General features: G+C 52.7%; 1 protein-coding gene across 1 annotated transcript in view; it reads left to right on the plus strand.

Moving 5' to 3' along the window:
* Window positions 1–17,737, plus strand: part of STK10 (serine/threonine kinase 10) — a 116,645-nt gene that overhangs the window by 63,083 nt on the left and 35,825 nt on the right. The window contains exons 5-9 of the mRNA XM_004428522.3: window positions 4,531–4,603; window positions 5,602–5,796; window positions 6,335–6,416; window positions 14,108–14,242; window positions 16,374–16,913. Coding sequence (XP_004428579.1) covers window positions 4,531–4,603; window positions 5,602–5,796; window positions 6,335–6,416; window positions 14,108–14,242; window positions 16,374–16,913 — 1,025 coding nt within the window. The remainder of the gene's footprint in view (window positions 1–4,530; window positions 4,604–5,601; window positions 5,797–6,334; window positions 6,417–14,107; window positions 14,243–16,373; window positions 16,914–17,737) is intronic.

The raw sequence follows: 17,737 nt of genomic DNA on the forward strand, positions 1-17,737 counted from the left end.
TGGTAAGTTCTCAGTGAATACTAGTTTTTATTAGATAAATGTGTATTTTTTTTTTAAGTTGGGATCATAGTATCTATACAGTTTTTCAGTCTGCTTTTTTTAAAATTAAGTAGTATCAGCACGTTTCCCCACAAATACTCCTTGGAAACATGATTATTTAATATTTTTCCTGCATTCCGGCACCTGCACAAACCCTAATTTACCCATGAAACCCCTCAAGTTGGATATTTAGGTTTCTTCTCGTATATTCTCTAACAAATGCAGTAATGCGCGTGCTTGTTCTTGGATCTTTGAGTCTCCTTCTGTAATCTACCTGGAAGAGGGATTCTCGGAGTAGAATTGTGGGGTCTGGGCAGTGTGTCGGGTTTCTGTTAGTGCCTGCGGCCTGTGTGCGCTTCGTGCTGGTTGCATCCGTTTATACTGCCTTCCCCTGGTGGCATGTACTGTGCTTTCACCACATCCTGGCCCCCACTGGGTTTTACTTGAAAAAGAAAAAACAAAAACAAAAACCCACAAACCCCCAAAACTGCCACATGCATTTCAGCTTTTTAAACTGTAAAAGCAATGCATATTCTTGATTAAAAACATTTTAAAGAATAAAAGCGTATCAAGTAAAAATCGTAAGGCCCCCTCAGGGCACTGCCCCCCCCTCCAAATCTCACTTCTAGGGAGGTGGTCATTGAGTGTGATGTGCAACCTTCCAGACCCTTTTCTGTGTTGGTGGGTGTATGTGCACACATGATATGCATGTGTCGTTCTTTTAAGATACAACTGGCATCATGCTGCACTTTCTGTTGTATGCATGTCAGTCAGTCAGTGACATGTTTGGGACAATGTGTTGTGGACAGACTTCCAAGTTAGTCCGTACAAATGCAATCTCGTCCTTCTTAAGGATTGTGTATTATTTCATGGCTGGGTGAACCCTAATTTATCTAACCATTCACCAACCAAGCTCTAGCAACAAATTAGGTTGTTTCCAGTTTTTCACTCTTTCAAATAATGCTTTCATAAGCTTCCCCTACATCTTATAAATCTGGTTTTGGGGATCTACTTTTAGAAATAGAATTGCTGTCAAACATATTTCTTAGAACCTAGTGTTGTCATTTTTTCCTAAATGTATATGAGTTAAAGGCATTCTAGCAAAGTCTGTCTGTTCATTTATTCAGTTGTTCATTCGATAACCCTGTTTGTTGAGTGCTTCATGTGCCAAATACAGTGCTGGGGTATAGCTGTGGACAAAGCAGAAATGGTCTCTTTCCCTGTGGAGATTATGGTTCATGAAGGGAGAGCCCCTCCCTGCCTGCTGCCCTTGTCTCTTGATTCTTGTTTAAAATGGGAGAAGGAGAGGGGCGAGTGTTTTCATCAGAAGACACTGCCTGGTGAAAATCCCCTTGGGATTGTCCCAGGGCAGCCCTCCACCCATTGGGCACGCCCCTAATAGACTCCACTCTGGGAGCAGACGGTTGGGGCCACCCCTGCCCCGAGCCCAGGGGAAGCCTGAGGTCCCTGGGCTGCAGGGAGGGGCTGCTCCACCCTCCTGGCTGAGCCCCTTCTTGTGGGGCAGAAGGGGAAGTAGCAGCCACCCAAAAAACTGGCTAGTGCCTGCCTCAGGGCGGGCCCTGGGGACCAGACGCATGTCATTGTGAAAGTTGGTGGTTTCCGCTTTTCCTCTTCCTTCTCAGAGAGGGACCAGGGCCGGGGTGGGGGCCGCAGCTCCACCCTCTCTCCTGGGGGCCTCACCCTGGGTCTGAGAGGCAGTCACTATTTTCAAAAGATTTCCTGGGATGACATGCCAGCCATTGTTGGTGTTTGAGGGGAGGTGGGGCCTAGGCTGACCCAGCAGGAAGGAGGGAGCCCGGCTCCCCAGTCTTACCCAGGTGCCCCGAGGGGCGGTGACTTGCCCAGGCCAGCCGGCAGTCAGCAGCAGAAGCAGGTTTTCACCTGTGTTTCTGGGTTTGAACCTCCCCCTGCAGCAGCTGCTGGTCCCACCCTGGGAGGTGATAGCCGCCCCCTCCCCACAGTGGCCAGATGGGCCTCCGAGGGCTGCCGTCAGCTGATGGAGCAACTCTTGTCCAGTTAGCACTGACGGGGCTCAGGGACCAGCTTTCCTGACCACTCTCTGGAGGGCTCTAGCACAGCCTCAGCCTGGCCCCAGCCTAAAAATCGGGAGGCTGCTGGCTCACGTGCCCCACAGAGTAAACGGCAGAGCATTTACCAAGAGTGGCTTGGAGCTGAGTGCTTTGTGTGTGTCGTCGAATCCTCACGGCAGCCCTACACAGTAGTTCTACAGTCACCACCCCTGGGTCACAGACAGGGAAGCCGAGGGTCAGAGGTTTGGTAACTGTCCTGGCCCCTGCCTGTCTCCGGCTTATTCGCTTCCACCTGCCCTCCTCCTGGCCATGCTGCCCCACCCCTCCCGGGCCCTCCAGCCAGTTGCTTCCTCTGCCTGGAAATATCTTCCCCCAGACCTTGACCTCCTGTCTAGGACAGCTGCCCACCCGCCAAGCACTCTCCACCCCTTTGTGCTGCCTCATCCTTGCGTGGCCCTTCTCACAGCCAGGAATCACCAAGAAACGTGGGGGATGTCGAGGGCCTTTTCCACCACTAGAGTAACAAGCCGCACAGGGGTGAGGACTGGTTCATCTCTGCACCCAGAACAGTGCCTGGCACATGGTGGGTGTTCAGTTAGTGTTTGTTGGATGAATGAATAGCTCAGCTGCACCTCCTCCAGGCCTTGCCTCCCCGGTCCCACCCTGGTCTCTGAGGTCACATCCTCCTATATCCCCCTGCATCCCGCTCCCGCTCCCTACATCCTCCTCCCATCAATTCTCCCAGCCCTGCACTCCCATCTTTCCATCACTTCACACAGTTACAAAGATACTTGTTGGTGTTCACCTGCTTGCCTCTACTTCCACCCCTCAACTTGAAGCTGTCTGAGCACAAGGACTTAGTTTGCTTTTGGTCCCCACTGCATTCTCTGCCCCTGGCTAGCGTCTGGCTCCTGATGGCGCCTCAATGAATGCATCCATGAATGACTCATAAAATAGAAGCGTGAGGACGGGAACTCAGCTCTCTGGCATTCAGGCCTGAGCTCTTAGCATTGTGCTCCCTCATGGTATGAAATTGTGAGTCTGACTGAAGCTCCTGAATACAGCAGCTGCCACCTGAACGCGTCTGGGCCAGCTCTCAAGACCCCGCAGAGGCTCCCGGAGGCGCCGGCAATTGTAACAATTCTGCAGTTCCTCGCAGCGAGGCTTCCAGTTAAGCATCACTGCTGCTCTCAAGGTGTTGCTTCCTCCCGAGTTTAGTTTTTAATCAGATGAGACTTTGCCCCTGAAGACTGGAGCACGCAGACAATTTCTCTCTGTAGCCCCGGCTTCTTCTCTTAGCGGTGGCTGTGTGAAGCAAGACTGTAGTGCTGGCTGTGTGTTTATAGATACAGTTTACTTATTGATTGTTTGTCAGTCCTGACAGTCACACATGTTCATCATGGCAAACTTACGAATTCAGACAGTAGAAGAACCGGCATCTGGTCTCACCACCCACAGACAACCATTTACGCAAGTTGGTGCATTTCTTCCAAGTCAGTTTAGTGTATATTTTTGCCCATTTTTGGGGAAGGGGGCATAATTCTGACCGTACAATATATTCAACTGTGCCTCTCCCCCTTTTCTCACTTAATCTTATAATATAAATAAAACATTTTAATATTGCATTATCAAATACATATTTAATGTTTGATATTGATATGTATTAATATGTATAATTCAATATTAAAATATTGAATAAAAATACTTCAGAACTAATTTTAGTGACTATAAAATATTCCACCATATGGGGTGTTTCACACTTTTCTTAATCTGTTCAGTCATTTACCTTTTACGTTATCTTTCTTCTCCAAATTTCTTAGTTTCTCTTCCTCTGTGTGTGTGTTTGATACACAATTTTAAATCCTTTTTGGAAAAGACGGGATATATTATACATCGTCTATAAGAATTTTTAAAATCACTCTGCAAGTTTGCACATGGGCAGTATCGTAGCTGATGAGGTTCCTCTGAGGGGCCATTATTGTTCATTAAAATCACTCCCTGAGAGCTAAGCAATTATAGTTGTTTTTAATTTGTCACTAGTACAGTGGTGCTTTGATGAACATCATTATGCATAATTTTTTTAATATTTAAGATTTTTTCATTAGGATAGATTCCTAGATTTGGAATTACTGGATCTGAAGAATATGGATATTTTGAATGTTTTTGTGATTTATTGCCAAACTGCTTTGCTAAAAGGCTCTTTGGTTTATACTCTCGTCAGCAAGCAGGAGAGTACGTATCTCGATACATCCTTACAGCAGTAGATGTTATGTTTCTAACAATGTTATATTTGTGACAATCACTAATTTGCCAGATAGAAATGGCATCAGTCAGTTGACTTGGAACGTATTTCTCTGAGTCCACATCATGGGCTTTTACCCGAGGGCTGTGGGTGGAGGAATGTTGATTGAATACCCTATCTGAGATTTTTGTCTTGCAGCTGACTTTGGTGTATCTGCCAAGAATCTGAAAACTCTGCAGAAACGAGATTCCTTCATCGGAACGCCTTACTGGTGAGTCGTATAGCTTCTGGAAATGGAATGGTGGACTGCATGTTAAACCTCAGACTCCCCAAGTTGACCTCTGGCTGGGATAGAGGGAGAGGACAGAAGGCCAGGGCTCCTGAGTCAGCCTGCTGGGTCTGAGCCCCGTTTCCACCACGTCCTAGTCCTGTGACCTTGGCCAAGTTGCCTTGCTTCTCGGTGCCTCAGTTTCCTCATCTGTAAAATCAGGGAGGTAATAACACCTACTTAATGGGTTATTGTGAGGATTAAACGGCCTGCTGCACAGGGAAAATGCTCCAGTAATAGTAACTCAACTGGAACCCTAAAAAATGGTTCAATTCTTGATTCATTCAACAAATATTGCTTGAGTGCCCAGTCCCGGGCTGGGGGTGTGAAGATGAACAGTACAAGTTCAGTTCCTACCCTCGCCTGAAGTCTTCCTGGACTTCTCTAGTCCATCGTGTTTCCTTCTTTTCTAAAACTGTGACTTTAAAAAGAACTTGCACTCAGTTTCACACCTGACTCCTCTCTGTTTTCCAGTGCATTGCTTCCCACTGGAGTTAGGCTCCTTTCTTGCTTGCTTATTACTCACCCTTTCTTTCTTTCTCTCTCTCTGCCCTTTTATTCCTCTTTCCCCTTTTCTCTCCCATCCCTTCTCTCTGTGCTGTTGTATTCTCTCCACCCCTTTCCCGCCCCGTTTTTTCTAGGCACCTTCCCCTTTGTCCCCACCCGCCCTCCCCCAGGACTCTGTGTTCTGGATTGTGGCTGCCATCTTGTGGTAGGCATCGGAACTGCAGCAGGACGTGGCGGTGGAGCCGCTCCGAAGGCGTCTTTCTGTGTGAAGACCATCGTAAGGAAGACAATGGGATAGAAAGTAATGCAAATCATGATGCGGGAGTGCTGCCAACCTCCTGACACTGGCTTGTGCTGGTCCTTGACCCTGAGTTTCTGAGAAGTGCCTGTGGAGGCCATGTTCTTAGCCCTCTGTTGTCCCTTGGTTGGTTCAGGATGGCCCCCGAGGTGGTGATGTGTGAGACCATGAAGGACACCCCATACGACTACAAGGCTGACATCTGGTCCCTGGGCATCACTTTGATTGAGATGGCCGAGATAGAGCCCCCGCACCACGAGCTCAACCCCATGCGAGTCCTGCTTAAGATTGCCAAGTCAGACCCCCCGACGCTGCTCACACCTTCTAAGTGGTAAGGAGCAAGGAGGCCTCCCCGAGGGATGGCCAGTGGGCCCAGGACGCAGGGCAGGTGGGATTTGAGGAGGTGGAGTGCCAGGGCTCTCCTGTCACTGCTAGGCCCCAAAGTCGGGGAGTGGTTCAGGCCGGGGTCTCCAGGCCTCTCTCTTCCCTCTGTGCTCTCGACATGGGCTCTCCATCAAAGCAGACAGGTGACCTAAATAAGCCGGATCTACTGTGGGAATAAGAACCCAAGTGACCCAGCAGCCATATGGCACAACCCTGGGCTGGGAATTGGGGCTCGGCTTAAACCCCAGCACTGCCGTGTTTCACTGCTCCTCTGATGTCTGTGTCCCCATCTATACAATGATGTCCATGGTGAGAAGGTCATCATGAAGGCCCCGTCGCCTCCGCTGTTGGGCTCATGAAGGCACCCTTTGTCCTTTGAGGGGCGTGTCTGGGAGCACACGACTCCTGGGGGAGCAGAGTCTGTGACACAGGGAGTTTCCTCTGCTCTCGCCTGGCTCTGAGCTTACTGCCACCTGTCCCCCCAGGTCTTTGGAGTTCCGAGACTTCCTAAAGACGGCCCTGGATAAGAACCCAGAGACCCGGCCCAGTGCTGCGCAGCTCCTGGAGGTGAGTGGTCCCCCCACAGGGGTGGCTGTGTGCCCCCTCTGCCCTGCCCTGCCTTTGGAGGTGGAAGATGGATGAGGTCACCCGGACCCTGGAAGCTGGATATGTTCCTCACCCAGCCCAGGTGACAGCGAGCACAACCACTTACTTGTCAACCGACATTCCCCCGGTGCCTCCTGGATACCAGCTCTTGTGCTGGGAGGGCTGTGGTGAGGGCAGCCCCCAGAGCTCTGTCCTCATGGAGCTTATGTTCTAGTGGGGGGACAAGCAGATATGTGCCCGTTAGAGGTAGAAATGGGGCTGTGGAGAAAAATAAAATAGCGCTAGGGGGTGGGGCTGGGGAGGGGCGGCTCTCCTGTAAAGGGAGGACACGGAAGGGCTCTCTGTGTGAGCAGACACCCAAGGAGGCATGAGAGCGGGGCAGGTGGTACCCGAGAGTGGAGGCAGAGGCCTGGGGCAGGAGCACCATTGGCACAAGCCGGGAAGAGTGCGGAGGCCAGGGCATGGGAGCCAGGGGTGAGGGCCGGGGGATCCAGGAGGTATGGGTGTGTCCCCCTCTAGGTGCGGTCATTCACTAAGAGGCCACATGGGGCTCAGCATATAGTCATATCACAGTAAGACTTACTGCAGCGAAAGGATACAGAGGAGAAGGCACGTGGGGAGACCAGGCATGGCTTCCAGGGTCCTCTTCCCGTGGATTCACACGGATGCACTTAGTTCCCCCCACGACGAGTTGTGACGACCCATGTGAAATGTTGTCTCCCAGGGAAGCTCTGTAGAGGACTCAGCTCCCGGGTGTGTCCTGGGGGCTGGTCCCGTAGGCGGCCTCTGCCTGGCGCATACTGAGGTTCCGGGCTGCAGAAGGCAGGCAGGTGTTCAGCCTGAGCCATGTTGTTTGTGCAAACAGTTGAGGCATAGGGGCCCTCTCATCAGTTACTGGTGGGAGCCCTCCCCTTATGCCAGTCCCAGAGGCCGGCTGAGAGCCAGCCGTGGGAGCAGCCTCTCGGAGGAGAGCGGGCGGGCCTGCTGTCTCACTCTGTCTACACGCAGGGCCCCGTCACGCAGGGTCGTGCAGGGCCTCGCAAGCCCAGACCAGGACTGGGGCTTCACCCTGGGTGCAGTGGGGCCCCCATCAGACTTACACTTACAAGGGCCCCCTGGCTGCTGTGTGCAGAATCTGGGAGCCCAGCTTGGCTGACGGCTGACTCTGCGCATCTCATTACTGGCTCCTGGCCTTAGGGAGAGTGGATGATGGTTTCCCTGAAGCTCTTTGAAATACTGGAGGGAGCTGTGAGCTGCCCTTCACCTGGGCTGAACCTTGTGTTCTGAAAGCTGCACACCGCCCAGCTGTCCCCAGGTCTGCCGATGGCTGCCCCCATGCCACCAATGCTGATGGGAGAGGGAGAGGAAGTGGGCCTGGGTGATGGGAGGGGCTGCCCCTCCATGCCCTGTCCCTGCTGGACCTTCCACCTGTGCGACAGCCTCTGATGTACGGTGGGAGGAGAGCAGGAAGAGGCCACACCAAGCACTCGTCTTTCTTTACGTTTCTTTATGCTTTTTCCCAGTACCCACTGTGTGCCAGGGCCCATGGTCGACATTCTGGGCTGCAAATGCGTCCCTCTGTGGTGTGCAACACAGTGATTAAGTGTGTGGACTGGGGTTGGAAAGTCCAGGGTTCAAATCCCAGCTCTGCCACTTGCTGGCTGTGAGACCCTGGGCGAGTGACTTGACTTCTCTGAGACTTGATTCTCGCTCTAAAACGGGGATAATAGCCATGCCTCCCTTACAGGGTTGTTATGAGGGTTAAGTGAGAAGATACTGTAAAGTGCTTAGGTTAACCGTAAAGTGCTATGCTTGATGAATGTTTGATGCATTGAACTGAATTATTAAAAAAATGAAAAGAAACCAGGATGCAAAATGGGGTCTGTCTGCTAGGGGGTCACGATTATTCCTTGCAGATTTCTGCAGTGTATTTGAAAGCAAATGTCTGGAGAATCAGAGGCCTCCTTCTCTGGGTGTTGTGGGGTGGGGTGGGGCGGCTCGGGAAGGCACTGGCCCGGGCCAGCAGAGGTGGGGGGGTCCGAGGTCGCTCAGCCGGTTGGAGCCAATTGTTTCCTGTAGGCAGGCCCTCCTGGCCTGATACATCCGGCCTGCAGGACATTCCACCGGGAAGAGACCAGCTGCCCTTCTTCCGCACAGGGCAGCGCGGAGCCTCAGCCTGAGCCAGGAATTTCCGTTCTGTAGTTGGGAAGATGCCCTGCCAGAGGATTCTCAGCGGCAGACAGAAAGGGCTGCAGAAGGAAGGACAGCTCTCTCCAGATAATGAAACACCTTCCAGAGCTTAGGCTGCTGGCAGGGTTTTCCAGGTGCCTTCTCCGTCCCAGCGAGGGAGGGTGGAGCACCACACCCCTCAGGCGAGTGCCCCAGGCCTAGAGCAGGGAAGGGGCTTTGAGTGACAGGTAGGCCCAGGTCCTGACTTCGCAGCGCCCCCTGCGAAGCTGGTGGTGCTCCCGCCTCTGCCTGCTTCCGGGAGGTGCCTCCGGGCCCCTCGTCTGCCCCTGCGTTTTGCCTCGAGCTTCCTGACACGCGCCCTTGGGTTACGATTGGTTCGTTTACTTGCCGCGTGTTCCTCGGGACCGTGTGGCGTAGTGATGGGTGACTCAGGCTCTGAGATCAGGCTCGGCGCCCGGCATCTGAGCAGTCCTGCCTGGGCCTCCGTGTCCTCGTCTGTGACACGAGGACGGCGCTCACTTCACAGCCTCGTGTGAGCGAGCGAGGTGCTGTGTGCACGTGTCGTGTGACAGCACGCGTGAGGCCTGGGTCACGCGTGGTGCGTCTGTGTGGGCCCGCCCTCCCGGTCACAGCCTCGCGGCGGCGGCGCTTCCCACGTGTCGCGCGTCGTGGTCGCTCGGGCGCCGGAGCTCGTCTCGCCGGACCGCGGCCGCGGCCGCGGCCACAGCCCACCCTCGTCCTCCGCAGTCCCGGTTGACTGCGGCTCTCGGCGCCGCCCTCCTCCCCACTCCCCCGTCTCCTGCACCCCCTCTTCTGTGTGCAGCGACTCCCGCAGGCCCAGACTGTGCGCCCCGCCCCAGACGCTTGTCGCCAGCGGTGACCCTCCTCCCCGCTTGGGCGCCCACTGGCATCTCCCCCAAGTACGCTCCAGCGGTGGCTCTCCTGTCTCAGTCGGTGGCGCCGCCGCCTGCCGGGGGTCAGGCCTCAAACCTTGCAGGCGTCCTTGACCCCTCTCTTTCTGGCTCCCTCTCCATCCTGTCGGGAAATCCCGTTGTCCCTGCCTTCAGAACGTGCCCAGAATCCCACCACTCCTCTCCACCTCCACTGCCAGCCCCCGTCTGCGCCGCCGTCATCTCTCACTTGGTCATGGCCCCCTGGCTGGGCTCCCTGCCCTCCTTCAGTCAGTTTTCAGCACAGGAGCCAGAGGGAGCCTTTAAAACATGTCACCTCCCATATCTCCTCTGTCCACAGCCCCTTAATGGCTCTCATCTCATTCAGGTAAAATCCAAAGTTTCAGGGACCCGCCAGGTCCTGCATGATCTGCCCACCCCACCTCGACTCCTCACACTTCCTCTCCTCTTCTTGCCCCTTCGCTCTTCACTAGCTACTCTGGCCTCCTTACTGTTCTTCACACACTCCAGGCACACTCCTGCCTCAGGTCCTTTGCACTGGCTGTCAACACTGCCTGGAATATTCTTTCCCTAGACACCTCCAGGGTCTCTTCATGTCGTTGCTTAGAGGTCAGCTTCTCAGTGAAGCCTCCCCCAGCCACTTTATTTAAAACTGTGAACCTGCCGCACCCCCATGTTCCTCATCCTCTTTTTCCTGCTCTGCTTTTAATTTTTCCATGGTACATAGCGTGGTTGTGTATAACTTAACTGTTTATTAAGTTTATTGTTGGTCTCCCTGACCAGCACGTCACCTCCCTGAGAACAGCAGTCTTATCTGTGTTGTTCACTCATGTGTCCCAAGCGTCTAGAACAGTGCCTGGTATGGAGAGGGTCTTCGGCAAGTATTTGTTAAATACATTGACTTAAATTGTTATGTAACCCTTTCTATGCCAGGTGCTGTTCTAAATGTTTAGCAAATGTTAACTAATTTAATCCTCATGACAACTCTGAAGTAGGCACTATTCAGATCTCCATCGAACAGATGATAAAACTGAGGCACAGAGAGGTTAAGTAGGCTGCACAAGGTCACACAGCTTGTAAGCGACAGAGTTGGGATTTTGGTCCTGGTTGTCTGGTCCCAAAGCCTGTTGTCTTGACCACTCTGGTAAGCTGCCTCTGAATGAATGAAGGAGAGGAAGAAGGAAGGGGAGAGAGAGAAAGTGAGAGAGAGACAGAGAGAGAGAGAGAGAGAGGGAGGGAGAGAAAGAAGAAGGTTAGGAGGGAGGAGGGGAGGATTGAGGAAAAGATGCTGACCCCTGAAAACGTGAAAGCGTTATTGGGCGTTTCCTAAAGCCAGTTTGCAGTGTAGCACCCCCCAGCTGATGGTTTCTAAGCACACACAGGAAAAACAGGCTCAAGTCCTTGGAAATGGTGTCTGGATGGCAGGAGAGGTCCCGGCCAGAGGGCAGGTGCCAGCTGGCGAGTTGTGGCATCTTGGGGCTCCCCACAGAGAGAGCACTGAACAGCAGTTCCCCTTCCTGAAGGAGCAGACGGCTGAGTGCCCCTCTGATCTGGGCCTTGCGCAGGAGTGCCCGAGCACCTTCCCGGGACCCGTGTGCCCACACCAGAGCGCCCCTGTGCCGGGCTCGGTGCTTTGGGGGTTGGGGAGACGTCTTTTCTATGCACACCCCTGGAGGTAACGGAGCTGACGCAGCGAAGGAGGTGGCTGCACGTCGTGTCCCAGGGCAGTTTACAAAACAGTGTTCCGGGCCTAATCGGCCCCAGGAGGGCCTGCCCCGTCTGCCCGCCCCCCTTGCCCAGGGATTCCGGGCGTCCAGGGGAACTGCCCTGCTCGCCTCTCCTCCGTCAAAGGCTTTCTTCCCCGTGGGTTACCCCTCCACTTCCTCAGGACCGGGGTGCTCAAGGGAGGCAGTGGAGCAGAGCTTCAGCCTCAGGAGAGCAAGGCTCCTGGCCAGGCTGAAGAGCCACTAATTTGGTCAATATGTGGTATGCCCTGATGAAAACCTGGTATTTCCGGTAGCCTGGGCCTGCATTATTTATTTCTGCCACATCTGCTTCAGCCACCGGAGCGAAGTGTCCCGTGCCTCCTTGCTCAGGTTCACGTGTGCGAGGTTGCACAATGTGAAGCTCAGGAACGTTTGGATCTGGTTCTCACCCTCGGTTCAACAAGCTGCGCTCTGTGGGGATGCAGGAGGGGATAGGAATGGCTGGGAGTGCAAAACTGGGGCCTGACACTTCTCTCATTTGATTCTGCCGTTGGTGACGATGACAAAGACGTGATGATGACGGTGCTGGTGGTGGGGATGGTGGGGATGAAGATGTGAGATGATGATGATGGTGCTGGTGGGGATCATGGGGATGGTGGGGATGAAGATGTGATGACGATGGTGCTGGTGGGGATGGTGGTGGTGATGGAGGTGACAAGGTACTGATGACAGTGATGATGATGATGTGGATGCTAGCCACCATATTTTGAGCACTTACTGCAATGCTTAGCACAACCATACGGTTATTCCAAGTATGCAGATGAGCAAACTGAGTGAGGCTCAGAGAGGTTGAGTGACTTGCCCAAGTTGGTGGTGGAAGCAGGATTTTATCCCAGCTAGCCTGGCTCTAGAGTCTCGAGCCAGTACTCTTTTTTTTTTTGTGAGGAAGACCAGCCCTGAGCTAACATCCGATGCCGATCTTCCTCTTTTTTGCTGAGGAAGGTTAGCCCTGGGCTAACATCCGTGCCCATCTTCCTCCACTTTATATGGGGCGCCGCCACAGCATGGCCTGACAAGCGGCGCATCGGTGCGCGCCCGGGATCCGAACCTGTGAACCCCAGGCTGCCGAGGCAGAGCGCACGCACTTAACTGCTGCGCCACCAAGCCGGCCCCTTGAGCCAGTCCTCTTGACTGCTATACTCTCCTACCTCCTGCAGTTAGTAAACCCTATAATTAATGGTCCCCCTCAAGACGTTTTGGAACCACACAGCAGCCAGAGTGACACTTTTAAAGGGTGACTGTTAATATCAGTGCTCTGCTGCAGCCCTCCAGTGGCTTCTGGGAATAAAGTCTCAGCCTCTCACCAAGGCCCAGAGGCCCTGCATGTACCACCCCATCCTGCCTCCCACAGCTCCTCCCATCTCTCCCGCAAGCTCCGCTACCCTGCATTAACAGATGAAAATGATTTGTGGTGGACCTATCAGTTGTGAATGTGGTTTCAAGGTGCTAGAAAATTTATTCTCTTTAGTCATTTACATACTTCCCTGCAATCTTGTTGACACTGTTCCTCTGCTGATAAGTTTTATGATAGTAAAAATAGTGAATTTCATCAGAGCCTTCCTGTAAATTTCATATAAGCAAATTCCAACTTAATGACACCCCCCTTCCCCAACGTTCCTTCTGCGTGGCCCTGGGTGAGTGTGGTGAACTGAGGAATCCCCATCCCTATCCACACCCTGGAGCTGGGGTGAGATGCCAGAGGACAGACTTTCAGCAGGGAGACGCCCATGCTGATTTGACATCTGCTGAGGCTGTGAAAGCTTCGGTGTTCTGCACAGTCCGTGAAGGAGCCTTCACTTTTAAAGATGTGACATTTTTCTAAACGCCTGGGAATAAAACATATACCACGCTGCCTCCAGATTGTGCAAACACGTGTCCACCCAAAGACATGGACGAGCGTGTTCATGGCAGCTTTATGCATAGTTGCCAAAAACAGGAAACAGCACAAGTGTCCATCGGCAGCAGAATAAATAAACAAACTGTGACAGATTCGTGCAGTAGAATCCTACACAAGGATAAAAAAGGAAACAATTGGCTGATACATACACAATGCAGATGAGTCTCTTAGTTTCAGCTCAGCTCATGTTGTGTGAAGAAAGCCAACCACAGAAGACCACATACTGTATGATTCTGTTCATGCGAAGTTAGAGAGCTGGCAAAACTAGTCTCTGGAGCTGGCAGCTGTGGAGAGTGGGGGTGACTGCAAGGGATACAGGGATCTTTCCAAGGGGATGGAATGTTGTGTGTCTTGTGGGGGTGGTGGTTACACTGGGTGTATATGTATATGGAGAAGGTCGCTGAACTTAAGCGTTTGTGAACTTTACAAAGTGTGTAAGTAGTCCCTCAATATAGTATATTTTTTAAAACCATATATTAAAACTTTTTAAAAAAGAAAATACACAAGCAAACCTCGCCAAACATTGCTTTGGCTCCTGCCTTGAGCTAAGCGCTGCTGTGTGCATTATCTCATTTCATCCTCATGACCTCCCTGTGGGTTTGGCATTATCGTCTGCACTTGAGAGGTGGGGAGCCTGCAGCTCAGAGAAGGAAAGTGACGTGCTTGGTGTCACACAGCTGGTGAGTGGCAGAGCCGGATTTGCCCTTGTTCCATCACACAGGACTTTCTGCGCTGCCTCTGGGCCTCCCTGACCAAGTTCACGTTCACGTTTCACTTAGGGATGCTGCTGGCCCTTTCTGCCTGGGGGATTGCCTCCCCGCTGTGGCCTGCTCCTCGGGCACCCCCAGCCCAAAGTGGTTCTAATCCAGGTGTGTCTTGCCCCCTCAGCATCCCTTCGTCAGCAGCGTCACCAGTAACAAGGCCCTGCGGGAGCTGGTGGCTGAGGCCAAGGCCGAAGTGATGGAGGAGATCGAAGACGGCCGGGATGAGGGGGAAGAAGAGGACTCTGTGGACCCCACCTCAGTAAGGCCCAGGAGAAGGGGTGCTGGCGAGGGACAGGACCCCTGCAGGCCTCGGCTGGTGTGGGAGGAGGCCTGGAAGGTGCAGGAAGGATTCCTTGCTGTCTCTTCCCTGCTCAGAGGTACAGGCTCCCACAGCACAGGTTACGTAAGACGGCACCGAGGCCAGGGCGAGGCAGCAGGCGTGTTGGCCAGATCCTGTGAGTTTTCAGGAAGGACCAGGAATCTAGATTTTCACATGAGATCTTCCAATTTTTAAGTTGGTAGCTGAGTCACTGCTTCCGAGCCTTTTTCCTGTTGTGGCTCACATACAAAATGAAAATGTTTTGGCATACTGTGGGATAAATGCAGATAAAGGCTGCACGTGATCAGAGGCAAGAGGCCGAGGGGCTCCGGCCACCCCAGACCCTGTCTGGTACTCTGAGTGCCCATGGGGCCCGTGTCGTGGCACATTCATAACCCATCTGCAGCTTCTGCACTTGGCTGAATTTAAGTTTAAATTAAAGCTAATTTAAAATTTTCTAAAACTTTTGAGCCAAGCAAAACATGTCTGTGGGCTGGATTCTGTCCTGAGCTGCCGCTTTCGGATCCCTGGTCTAGCCATTTGGGGAGGGCCTCTTCCGGAAGGGGAGATTTGCTGTCCGGATGGTGCTGTGGACATAGTGAGGCAGGGGCTGGACTTGTCCACTGGGGATGGACGATACCGCGCTTTCTCAAGTTTCAGTCAGTCCTGGGAGAGGCCTGAGGCTGGTGTGAATCCTCACCAGGATGAAGAAGGGACCCCTGAGGAGGATGAATGGCATCAGCATAGTAACCACAGCAATTTACTGAGCCCTCGGAGTGCTGGGCGCTCTGCAACTCTGACAGAGGAGAACCAAGGCTCCATTTTGCAGATGGGAAAGCTGAGGTCTAAGCAGTGCAATGGCTGACTGAGCTGATAGGCGGCAGGGCCAGGTGTGGGCTGGGACTATGAGAACCGCGGTGGGAGAGGGTAGCAGTGTGTCTGTGACCCAGACCTCCTGGGCCTGGCTCCAGGAGGAGGCGGCAGGCAGTGAGGTTGGAGAGGAAGGCAGAAAGCAGTCACGTCCAACCTGGCTCACTGCAGGCAGGAGGCTGGTCTTCGTCATGAGAGCAGTGGGGGCCGTTGAGGGTGTCAGGCAGGGGCTGGGTGTTGGTGTGGGAATGACAGGATCAGATCTGAATTTTTGAACTATCACCCTGGCTGTTCAATAGAAAGTGAATTAGAGTTGCTTCTGGAACCTTCCATTCCAAGGTTAAAAACCAGCAGCCATCAGGATCCAAGGGAGTGATTAATGTGATTCCATTAATATCAAGTTCAAAAACAGGCAAACTAACCTATAACACTTAGAGATGGAAGTCAGGGCAACGATCATGTCAAGGGGCGGGATGGGCAGAGGTGGGGGTCCCTGGGCCGGGGCGGTGTTCCACTCCTGACCTGGAAGGTGCCCATATGGGTGTTCACTTTATTCATTAAGCTGAACATTTGTGTTCTATCCACAGAAACGGGTGTTCTGTTTTATAATAGTAACATCTTCAGTACTTTCCACCCCCTAAAAGCTCTAACAAACACAAATAAAACTTAAAAAACTTAGTGGCTGATCGGCTGAATCCAGTGCCTAGATAAGTTTGCTTTGGCCTTTATGCGATTTTTTAACCATTTGAATTAGTTGCCATCTAAAAGTCAGGAAATATCATGTGAAAATCCAGATTCCAGCTTGTCTTGAAAAATTGGAAGGTCTGGCCCCGGGGGACCCATTTTATCACATTGTCACAATTGGCTGGAGCAGAATAGCTACTGCCCCCTTTAGATAGGGCATGAACTGTCCAGCTGTCCACAGTTGCCTCCACTCTTAGGAGGAATAACAGGTATTAAATTAGGCTAAGATTAGAGATGATCAGGAAATTCCTATTCCTCAAAACAAGTAGTAATTTTATTGTTGGTTAGGCAATAGGGAGTGGTGAGGACTGTGGCTTACTGGAGAGGGATACCTACTCTGTTTGCCTGTGCCTGCCCCACTTCGCCTTATAGGTGTCTGACTTTGCAACTCCACTGCGTTGCAGACTCCTGTCTCAGACATGCAGTAGCATGGCCTTGACTATCTTTTTTTTCCTAGCCTCTGGGGAACCACACTCGGGACTCTTCTAAGGTGAGCCAGCTGAGCCTCAATGCTGACAGTCTTCTCAAAGAATCGTCTTTCACTCCACTGCCACCCAGCCAGTCTCAAGAAAGTGTGAATGGGCCCAGCCAGCCCTCTGGGGACAGATCCCTCCAGACCACCGGCCCCGCAGCTGTGGCCCCTGGCAATGAGAATGGCCTCGTAGTGCCTGTGCCCCTCCGGAAGTCCCGACCAGTGTCAATGGATGCCAGAATTCAGGTGTCTGAGGAGAAGCAAGCCACTGACCAGGGTGGGGACCGTAGTCCAGCAGCCAACAGGTCCCAAAAAGCAAGCCAGAGCCGTCCCAACAGCAGTGCCCTGGAGACCCTGGTCGACAGTAAACTGGCCAACGGCAGCCTGGAGCTCCCCGCCCAACCAGGCCCTTCCCAGAGGGACTCGGACTGTGGCAGCCTCTCCGCCTCCGAGAGCATGGACTACAGCAGCTCCCTCTCAGCTGACCTGTCCCTGAACAGAGAGTCCGGCTCTCTGTCCATCAAGGTAACGCCACCCCTTGTGCTACAGGCTGGGAGCAGGACTGCTGCAGAATGTCCTGTGTCCGGTTTTGGTCTTGAAAGCGTTTAGTGGCTGCCTTCCATTTTAAGTGGTCTTAGTTCAGAGCGCTTAGTTCGATTCATAGTTTTAATCTCCAAAATATCTGAGTTTAGTCTGGGATTTAGTCACATCGGGTAGTTGGTTGGGGTTAAATTTCAATTTGCGTTTCCATTTATATTGGGTTTGGTTAAAGGTAAAATTTGGGAGAGAGCATTCTAGAAGTGGAAGTTCTCTTATTTGGGCGTCAGCCATGTGGTCCAGCTGTTGACTCGTGCGTTCGATTAAAGGGAGTGGGCTCCAGGCTCTGTCCCGGCTCAGTGGCCTTTCTGGAGCGGGTGACGTTGTGAATGACAGTTCCCACTTCACTGGAGGGCTCAGCTGGAGGCCAGCACTGCAGAACGCTTTAAAAAAAAAAGAAAAAGGAAGGAGGCTCCTTCATGATCCCAATGTACAGATGAGCAAATGGAGGCTCAGGTGGGAAGTGGAGAGCTGATCAGACCCCAGACTCTGCGCTGTGAACGCCACGTGCCATTCTGCCTTCCCCGTGGGAACCACGGCCTCCTTCTCCTCAGGCGGCTGGGAGGGTCTAACCCCTTCCCCTGCCCCCTCCCATAAGCCGAGGATGTTCCTGAACTCACCATTGGTCGCCTGACTAGGCCACACTGAGGGCCTCATCCCCAACCAAGGCTGATGTTAGGGAATGTGTTGTATCCTTCTGTTTTTTCCTTCCGTCATTTGCTTGGTGAAAAACACAGTAGAGACTCAAAAGT

The sequence above is a fragment of the Ceratotherium simum genome, chromosome 4 (genome assembly GCF_057802395.1).
Source record: "Ceratotherium simum simum isolate JZ-2026a chromosome 4, ASM5780239v1, whole genome shotgun sequence".
NCBI classification, from domain to species: Eukaryota; Metazoa; Chordata; class Mammalia; order Perissodactyla; family Rhinocerotidae; genus Ceratotherium; species Ceratotherium simum.